The sequence below is a fragment of the Tamandua tetradactyla genome, chromosome 9 (assembly GCF_023851605.1).
Source record: "Tamandua tetradactyla isolate mTamTet1 chromosome 9, mTamTet1.pri, whole genome shotgun sequence".
Lineage (NCBI taxonomy): Eukaryota > Metazoa > Chordata > Mammalia > Pilosa > Myrmecophagidae > Tamandua > Tamandua tetradactyla.
In genome coordinates, this window is record NC_135335.1 from 634,869 (window position 1) to 643,916 (window position 9,048).

Here is a 9,048-nt window from a genome sequence, read left to right on the forward strand (position 1 = left end):
CTGTGGCAGGGTGGAGAGGCCAGGCGCGCGCCCCACCCAGGCGCCCAGCGGCCCGCAAGGAGCAGAATGGGGTGAGCGAGGAGCGCCCGTTACGGTCTGCGGCGGGCGGGGGTCTCGGGCCGAGCCGCCTTCCGGGGGTCGCCGCTGCGCACTGCGCCGGGAGGGCCGAGGCTGGGGGGCGCCGTCCGAGGCCCCCGGGGCGAGGCTTTGCGTGCAGCGGCGTCATTTCTTCCGCGCCAGGAAGGCGGCTCCGAGTACCAGGGCCGCGGCCGCCACTGCCGCGCCCGCCGCCAGCAGGAGCGGCGGCAGGTGCTCGAAGGGGCAGCGGCCTGGACCGCCCACGTCCCCCTCGGCGCCGTCCCCGGGGCCCTTGGGCTCAGGGCTCGCGTCGGGGCTGCCGCGGCTGGGGGGCTGGGCGGGCTCGGGGCGGGCCGGGGGCTTCTTGGCGGGCGCCGGGCTGGGGGCTGCCAGCTGCTGCGGCTGCGCTCGGACCTCCCTCTTCCCGGGCTCCGCAGCGGCGGGGACGGCGGGGGCCTCAGCCGGGCTGGGGGCCGCCTTGGCGTCGGGCTTGGGGCCACTGCCTGTAGCGCCCCTGGACTCCATGGCCGGCCGGACGGGACACAGGGGCTGCACCGCGGGCTCAGGGCCGCGCACGGTTGGGGCCTGGGGGGCGAGACCAGCAGGGCCATGGCACGGGCCGGACCCTCCAGGAGTCCCAGCTCCGAACCTGGCCCTGGGCCCCCCAGTGCATCCGCGGGGGCCCCTTGGGAAGCTGTCCCGGCAGCGGCAGAGGTAGACAGGGCCTCGACTTCTGCCTGCGCCTGTGAAGCTGCCAGGTCCACCCTTCCACTGGCTGGGGGCAGAGAGGCCTCTGACAACCGGAACAGTCAAGGGCGGAAGGAGACCAGCCCCGGGGGGCACAGGCAGGACTGACCACACAACCCCCGAAGAGGGACACCGTGGGCCGGAGGTGCAGCCTGGTCGGCACCTCCACGGGGACTGGGCGCTGCACACCAGAGGGGAATGGACTGAACCTGCTGGCGTCTGCCTCTCCCCACCTCCTGCCCCCTCCCCAAAACCAGCCATCCAGCCCAAGGGCAGAGAGTCTTTCCCGAGGCTTGGCCTGAGGCTGCGGGGGCCTCTGAGGACCAAGGGGGCCCCGGTGCCCTCCCGGGAGGTGTCCCCCCAGGGAGGTGTTCCCCTCCACATGTGGCCGCAGTTGGGACTCTGCTATGAGAAAAGCCAGGGCTGGGGGGGTACTGGGCCCAGCCCCCTACCTGGGTCAGGACTGCCTCCGCCCAGGGAGCATAAGCAACAGCCCCCCGCAGGGAGAGGAACACATTACGGGGACACAACCCGGACCGCCCCTGGGCCTGGCACACTGAAGGTCACCCGAAGGTCACAGCCCGATGGGGTCCTCTAGTGAGAGGCTGGGCGGCTGCCCCCCACTCCCAGGAGCTACTCCCATCCTCAGGGGTCCCCAGCTGCCCGTGCAGGGCTTGCAAGGGGCCGCTCTGCTCGGCTCTGCAGTCTCCACGGGACTCCAGCTTTTTGGGGCGACACTGACTTCCCGCTTGTCCCTCCCACCACCAGAGCCACTTGGCTCAGTCCCGGGGACAAGGGGCCCAGGGGGTGACCCAGTGACCTTCAGGCGGGAGCTGCCCCCCAGCCCCCGCCCCCCCCCCCCCGCAGCCCACACCCACACCTCGCCGCCCGCCCTGGCGCCCCCGCGCCCGCCGCCCCGGCGACCCCCGCCTCCTGCGCCCCCGCCCCCCGCAGCTCCCACCTCCGGCTGTGGCGCTCCCGGGACTCGGGCGGCGGCGGCTGGAGCACTCGGGAGTTGCCCACAATGCACCGCTCCCGCTGCAGCGGCCGAGGACGGGGGAGGAGGGGCGGCGCGCGGCGCGGGGGGGGCCGGGAGGCGGAGGCTGGGGTGCAAGGCCCGGCTCCGTCTGTGGCCCCAAGGAGGGCATGGGGTCAGCCGGAGGTGGGAGAAGGCGGCTGAGACGGTGCCTCCTCCACCCCACCCAGGAAGCGGGAGGACGCGAGGTCCCTGAGGCTGCCCTCCCTACACCCCACCCAGGACGTGGCTGGACTGGGGTCCCGGCAGTCCAGGACGCCTCCAGGCCAACTGGCCGCATCTGTGGCCCGGCCCTGGGTCTACCGCGGGAGACGGTTCCAGGGCGGGGTGCCCATTCCCTCCCGCCCCCCGAGCAGAGTCCCGACAGGAGGCGTCTACTTAGAATATTTATTTATCTCTCACGTGACAAGACACAAAAAGTTACAACCTCTTAAAACTTTTCAAAGAAAAAAATAGATAATTCTGTAAGCAGCAGCTTCCAAGGTACAGATGGGGTGGGGGGGGCAGCTCCTAGGGACCACCGTGGGGGGCGAGGGCCCCTGGTAGGTCCCTGGGCAGGGCCTCCGCGGAGGGGCACAGCACCACGCAGGACGAGTCACCAACGCGAGCAGTTCCGGGGACGGGCGGGGTCTGCCCGGACTCACAATGGGGTGGGGGGTGGACGGGGTGGTCTGGAGTGTGGTCTGGGGGCCCGGAGGGCTAAGGGGGGAGCTCCCAGGCCCCCTACTGGTCCTCTAGACCGTGGCCCCGGCCACTGCAGACCCAGCTTGGGGTCTCTGAGGAGGGCAGGCTGGAGAGGAGACCCCTGAACGGGGCCTGCAGAGCCCGGGGGCATAGCAGCACACACGCGCGTGTGTACACGCATCGCCTGGCAGGGGTGGGGTGGGGTGGGGGTAGGGCCTCAGCCCCCCAACCCCATCCCTGAGGGGCCGAGCAGAGAGGACGAGGTGGGTGACTGGCTCTCCACGAGGCACGCACACATGCGCACACCTCATGTGCTCAGGACACTTGGCTGCACTGGGAGCAGAGGAAGTGGGTCCCACTGTGGGGGGAGGGCTGCCCTGGAATCAGGACTTGGTGTGACCCTCACCCCCGAGATTCCTGGCTCAGCTCTGGTCCACTTGGGGGGGTGGGCAGCCCTGGCCGAGGAGAGCAGCAGGCGGGCAGGTGGGGAGGGCAGACAGGCCGCTGGGCTCCTCAGGTGCAATAAATAGCTTTGTGGGGGTCCTGGAGGGGGGGTGAGTGCCCGATGAGAGGCAGGGGGGATGGGGGGTCTTCCAGCTGCCCAGCCTGGACACCCCAGCCGAGACCAGCTCTGTCCCTGGGGTTCCCCGGGCGCTGCGGGCTCCTCGGGGCCCCCGGAATGTGGAGGTTGTGCATCTTCTAAGCGAGTGAGATGTTGATCCCGTGGCCCTGCAGGCGTGCGTCCCTCGGGCGGAGGGCCGCCCCTTCTCTGCCTGCTCCCCGAGCTGCCGGCCCGTCCTGGGCTGGCCCCCCTGGCCCCGGATGGCTGCTGGGGGGTCTCTGGCTCAGGCCTGGGGGAGCAGCCCCAGTAGGGTCTCGGCGATGCCCAGGAAGTAGACGACCTGGGCGATGCCGAACAGGGGCGCGATGACCAGGGCGCGGCAGTAGGCGCCCTTCAGGAAGGCGGCGGGGCCCTCGTGCCGCCAGATCTTCCTGGGGGGGTGGGAGAAGGAGAGTCAGGCCCCGCCCCACCCGGCCCCACCCCACCCTCCCCCCACTGCCCCGCCCCACCCGGCCCCACCCCACCCTCCCCCCACTGCCCCGCCCCACCACCCCCAGCCCACCTGGTGCAGTCCAGAAACCCCGAGTAGGTGTCCTCATGGACGCCGCGCTGCAGCGACTGGAGGCGCGTCTTCACCACTACAGGGGACGCACACGGTCAGCCACGACCCCCCCGCCCGCCCCGCCCCAGCCAGGTCATCCACTGACCGTCGCAGGGGTTGACAGCCACGGCGGCGGTGCTCCCGGCCACGCAGCCCGCCAGGAAAGACACATAGAAGGGCGACTTCTCCCCGGACGCCGGCTGGCCCAGCGCGTTCAGGTTGGCAAAGAGCGGGAAGTAGACGACGGAGAAGGGCACGTCCCTGGGGGTGGGGGCGGTGACCAGGGGCAGGGTGACTGGGGGGCAGGGGCAGTGACCGGGGAGCAGGGGCAGTGATGGGGGCGGGGGCAGTGACTGGGGGTGGGGTGGGGGGCAGTGATGGGGGCGGGGTGACTGGGGGTCAGGGGCGGTGACCGGGGAGCAGGGGCAGTGACTGGGGGTGGGGGCGGTGACTGGGGATGGGGTGACAGGGGGGCAGTGATGGGGGTGGGGTGACGGGCGGCAGGGGCGGTGACCGGGGACTGGGACGCGGTGGCGGGTACAGGGGGCGCGCCTCCTGCCCCTCCTGCCCGGCCCCCACCTGAGCAGCGTGGCCCCCAGGCCCTTGTAGAGGCCTGCGATGCCGCGGCTGTGCAGCAGCTCCCGTGCCAGCTGGGTGGCCGTGGGCCTGGGGGTCTCTGGCGGCTGCACCCCTCCTGGGCCCGAGGGCTGGGCCTGGGCGGCCAGGAGCTTCCTCTGGGCAGCTGCCAGGAGAGGAGAGGGGAGGGGTCGGGGCTGGCACCTGGCGCGAAGTGGGGTGGGTGCCCGGGCTCCCCGCCGGCTCCCCGCCAGCTCCCCCCGCCCCCCCCACCTAAGCGGCCGGCGTCCTGGAGCTGGATCTTGAGCATCTCCATGGGGGTGGTGACCACGACCTGGCAGGTGCCCGCCCCACACCCAGCGAGCATCTCCTTCAGCAGGGTCAGCTTCTTCCTGGGACGGGGTGGGCATGAGGACGCGCGGGGCACGTGGCACCTGGCAGGAACTGTGAAGAAGCCCCAGCCCAGGTACGGAGCCCCAGAACCGCTGAGCGGCAGGCCTGGGGCAGGTGGGTCCACCCAGAGGGACTCGGGAACTGGGGGTCTCATGCGCCCTCTCAGCCCCACCCTCTGGTGGCCAGGGAAAGCTGGTTGGCATCCCCCAAATTCCAGCCTATGTGGGGGGCAGTGGCTGCCAGCCAAGGCCTGCTGGGGCCTGGGCGTGGCAGACGCAGCACCAGCCTGGCTCCTCATTGGGGGGTGGGGGGAGTGGGGGAGCAGGGGTGAGGCCAAGGTCAGGGCAGGTGACAGTGGGCAGAGGTGGGTGACGGAGGGCAGGGGAGAGGAGGACCCCAAGATTGAGGAAGCTGGAGGAGCCCCAGGGGGGCAGGCCCCTCCAAGCCTGGCTGTCCCTTGTCCCCAGTCTGCCAGCAGTAGCCCCCCCCCAACTGGGGACCCCAGCCTGGCAGGCGAGCCCCTCACCCGTCCTGAGAGAGATGGTGACGGAAGAAGTCGTTGGCTGCCAGCTTGATAGCCTTCTCAGGGGTGACGAGCGTCAGGTTCACAGCAGCCCCTGGGGGCACGGGCAGGTGGGGGGAGAGAGGTGGGCACAAGTTCCAGGCTGGCACCTGCCTCCCCGCATGGAGACCCTGGCCCTTCGGTGGCTGCCTTCCCCTGCCCTCTCACCCACATTGGGCCTGGCTCACGCCGGGCGGGGGTGGGACAGGAAAGCCTTTGGGTGGCCGCTGTCCCCCCCACGCCCCTCCCCGCTCTCCTCCATCTGTCTGACTCTGGGCACACAGGCTTCCCCTGTGGGTGCAGATGGTGGGACAGAGGGGACTGGGTTGGCAGAAGGGGGAAGGGAGAGGAGGGTAGAAAGAAAGGAGGGGGAGGGGAAGAGGGAAGGGGGAGGAGACAAAGAGGAGGCAGGAGAATTATGAGGGGAGAGCGGTGAATGGGGAAGGACTAGGAGGGAGAGAGGAATGGGGCAGGGGAGGGGAGGGGAAAGGATGAGAGGAGGGGGAGGAGGGGGTCCCTGGTGGAGTCTGGCTAATCCAGGCACAGGAACTGCCCCCTATGCCGCTGCCCCCACCCTACAGGTCCCAGCTCCAGAGGAGCATGATGCATCTTGGGGGGGAGCCGCTTACCTGTCCACAGCACCCCCCAGCAGCTGCAGCATTATGCCCTCTGCCATCCCCCCCAGCCTCCCCGCCATGGCGGCACAGACAGTTCCAGCCCCCGCCCCCATGCTGTGGAGGGGCTGCCCGCCCCGCCTCACCCCGGTACATCCCGAAGTAGCCCTCAGAGCGGATGGTCTTGATGAGGCAGTCGGACCTGCAGCAAGGCATGGGGGGAGTAGGGAGGTGAGGGGTGCAGGGGCCCCAGCCCTGACCCAGGTACACCCCCATGCTGCTCTCAGTCTCTCTTCTTGTCAAGCAAGGAAGGAAAGCATGGGGGGAGAGGGGTGCAAGACAACAGCTGCAGTAATACACTACCCCTCACCGCTTCCACTCACATGCTCGCTGACCCCCCACTTTCATGTCGGTGTGCATGCCCCCCCGTGCCCCCCCACCCGCTCACATGCTGGTGTACAGGTGTTGGCCACTCTGCTGGTTCTGCAGCCTCGTCTTGGCCAGGTCGATGGGGAACACACAGGTGACCCCAATCAGCCCGGCGATGCCACCGTTGATGAGTTTGGCCGGCAGGCTGGGGGGATGGCAGGGGGAGGTCAGAGGTGGGGGGCAGGACGGGTGTAGTCAGGACTCGGGGGTGGGGTGGGGTGGGGTGGGGTGGGGTGGGGCAGCAGCGTTCTCACCTGATCTGCTTGTCAGCCATTGAACTCACTGGAGGAGCCAGAGGCGGGAGGTGCAGAGCCCACAAGCGGGGGGCTGGCCGCAGTGGGGGGACACCACAGAGTTGGCCTCAGTCCTAGAAGGCCGGGGGGTGGGGTCATCAGTGGGGGCTCGGCACACGACCCAGACACACCCAGGGCGTAATGTCTCCCCCTCCTCCAGCTTCCCCCCCAGGGCTCCAGAGAGCACTGGCTCTGTGCCCCTCCCCGGCCCACGGGGTTTTCACCCCACACCCCCACATCTGCGGGGTGTGCTTGGGCTTTTAAAGGGCCAGATGCCAAGTGGCCGTGGGCACCTGGACTCTGCCCTGGACCGCAGAGAAACCCTCCAGGTCCCCGTCCCCAAGAAGGCAGTGGCGCTTGCCCTCCGGGACGGGGTGGGGTCTCCCCACCACCTCCCACCCAGTGCCTCAGGTCCCCAACCCGGCTGAGCTCACAGCAGCCAGGGCCACCTTAGGGCACAGCCCCACTCCCGGGGCTCCACTTCCAGACCCCGGGGCCGCTCCCCATGCCCAGCACTGCTCCTGCGAGGGTCACCCCCAGATACACAGGCACCCAGAGGCAGGGGGCAGCTGACCTGGGTGGCCCCCATCTGCTCGGGGAGAGGGGTGGGGGAGAGAAGGAGCTCCTCCCACAGGGGCCAGGGGTGCCCCAGCCCTGCCTCCCACGCACTCCCCAGGGTCACGCGGCCCGGCTGGCCCCTGGTGACCTTCACCTCCGTCCCGCGGTCCTGCTGGCCCGAGGCGCTCAGGGCTCTGGCTCCTCCGCCTCCAGCCCCCGTGCCCAGGAGATAAAGGGGCGGGAGGCGGCGCTGGGGCGCGAGGATTGGCCGCGGGGCGGGGCGGGTCTTGGGGGGGGGGGCTTTCTCTTTCACTTTGGACACGCTCATCTCTCCCCGGTGCCAGAGAAGGAAAGAAGGGGGGGCGGCCGATGGCATCTGGGGCAGGGTCCGGCTGGGGACCCCGAGGCTGAGCCCGCCGCCCCCTTCATCCTGTCCAGGCCCGGGAACCTGGGTGAGAAGCCGGGAGCCGCGCTGCGGGGTGGGAAGGGGGCGGTCGCAGGCCTGGCTCACCTGGTAGGTCCAGAGGTCACGGCGCTCCCAGAGCCGTCCCCGGACTGCCCCGGTCCCCGGCCTCTGAACTCCGACCTGCTCCCCCACTGCTCTGCCCCCACCCAGGCAGGCCATCACTAGCTCCATCTCCCGGTTCCCGGGCCCTGGGGGTGGGGTGTCCGTCTCCCCCACGCCCGGGAGGGAGGGAGCCTCCCCGAGCAGCACTCTTCCTGGGCCCCACCACCCACGTGGGGAGAAGAAGGGACACTTCGAAATAGGGGTGGGGGGCCAACGATCAGGGAGGCCACATAAGATGGGGGCGGGTGCAGGCCTGGCAGTCCCAGCCCGGTGACCTCAACGCTGCAGGCCGGCCCGGCCCCGGTCCCTGGCCACCAGATGAGGGCGGCGAGTGCGGAGCCTCAGGCGGGGGAGAACTGGCGAGGCGGAGCCCTCCGAACCCCCTTTTCTGCCTTCACTTGGTGGTTTCCAGCCCCTGCCTAGGAGACAGCTGCCAGGGCTCCCCGGGGGGTTGCTATAGAAACCGCGCAGCCAGCTGGCCTAAGCCCCGTGCCCAGGCGGGCCGCAGAGGGGCCCGAGCCCGCAGCCGCCCCCTCCCCAGCGGGACCACCTCCCACAGCAGAAGGAGCCCGAGCCGCACTCCCTCTCCAAGGAAGGGCGCCGGGCCTGGCCTCGGGCACCCCCCAGTCCCTTCCTTCCCGGGGGAAGCGTTTTCTGGCCGGCGGTGGGAGGGGGCGCCGGAAGGGCTCTGGGTCCGCGCGGCATTAGTCGGCGACAAAAGGAGAAGGCGCGGGCCGGGGGGCGGCCAGCTCCGGCCTCCCACCCGCTGGAGGGGCCCATGGCGGCCCCCTCGTCCCCACCGGGCGCTGGGGCCTCCAGCCACGCACATGTCCACCAATGCAGCCCTGCGGCCCGGCCGCTCGCCCGGGGCGCGGCCCCCGGCCCACACCCCGCGGGGACACGTGGGCGCGGGAAGCGCGCCGACCCAGATCGGGAGCGAGCACGGCCTCCCACCCCCAGGCGGCAGCGGCCGGAGCACCCGCTGGCCCGGGCCAGGCCCCGCCGGGCGCCCTCCTCCGGGCGCCGTCGCCCCCCACCCTCGCCCCGCAGCCGGTCCGCACCGAGCGCCAGGGCGCGGCCGAGCCACTCACCGCGCGCTCCGCCGCCGCCGCCTCCCCGCGCGCGGGCCTGCTCCGAGGCCGGGAGGTGCGTCCGCGCGGTGCCGCCCCGCCCCCTGCGCCCGCACGCGGCTCCGGCTCCCCCTCCCGGCCGTTCGCGCCCCTGCCGGCCGCGCGCCCGCGGGTGGGGGGACTCTGCGTCTCCGCCGCCTCGCCTAGAGCGCCGCGGCCAGGTAGTACGGCGTGCCAGGCGCGCGCAGGGCCGGGCGGCGGCGGCGACTTGGTATCC

At 71.4% G+C, this 9,048-nt stretch overlaps 2 protein-coding genes across 7 annotated transcripts; both read right to left on the reverse strand.

Moving 5' to 3' along the window:
- Window positions 1-222: 222 nt before the first annotated feature.
- Window positions 223-1,834, reverse strand: CEND1 (cell cycle exit and neuronal differentiation 1). The gene is made up of 2 exons (XM_077114924.1): window positions 1,787-1,834; window positions 223-663 (listed from the first exon to the last, which is right to left on the reverse strand). The coding sequence occupies exon 2, from the start codon at window positions 601-603 to the stop codon at window positions 223-225; it is 381 nt and encodes a 126-aa protein (XP_076971039.1). The 5' UTR covers window positions 604-663; window positions 1,787-1,834.
- Window positions 1,835-2,990: 1,156 nt separating this feature from the next.
- On the reverse strand, window positions 2,991-8,852 carry SLC25A22 (solute carrier family 25 member 22). 6 transcript variants are annotated; one of them, XM_077115299.1, is made up of 10 exons: window positions 8,793-8,852; window positions 6,537-6,649; window positions 6,302-6,427; window positions 6,000-6,055; window positions 5,204-5,294; window positions 4,558-4,676; window positions 4,288-4,450; window positions 3,815-3,969; window positions 3,670-3,745; window positions 2,991-3,538 (listed from the first exon to the last, which is right to left on the reverse strand). In XM_077115299.1, the coding sequence occupies exons 2-10, from the start codon at window positions 6,554-6,556 to the stop codon at window positions 3,391-3,393; spliced, it is 954 nt and encodes a 317-aa protein (XP_076971414.1). In that variant the 5' UTR covers window positions 6,557-6,649; window positions 8,793-8,852; the 3' UTR covers window positions 2,991-3,390. The 6 variants fall into 6 exon arrangements, with proteins under 6 accessions (XP_076971414.1, XP_076971418.1, XP_076971416.1 ...); XM_077115303.1 differs by lacking the exon at window positions 8,793-8,852 and adding an exon at window positions 8,529-8,565; XM_077115301.1 differs by lacking the exon at window positions 8,793-8,852 and adding an exon at window positions 7,645-8,398.
- Window positions 8,853-9,048: the final 196 nt, after the last annotated feature.

Bases quoted from the DNA above. Each gene is read 5' to 3' on its own strand.
- SLC25A22 (XM_077115299.1), bottom strand. From the start codon at position 6,556: ATGGCTGACAAGCAGATCAG. The intron at 6,056-6,301 runs GTGAGCGGGTGG...GCCTTGCTGCAG, and splicing joins CAACACCTGTACACCAGCAT to GTCCGACTGCCTCATCAAGA. The intron at 3,539-3,669 runs GTGGGCTGGGGG...CCACCCCCCCAG, and splicing joins GGGTTTCTGGACTGCACCAG to GAAGATCTGGCGGCACGAGG.
- CEND1 (XM_077114924.1), bottom strand. From the start codon at position 603: ATGGAGTCCAGGGGCGCTACAGGCAGTGGCCCCAAGCCCGACGCCAAG.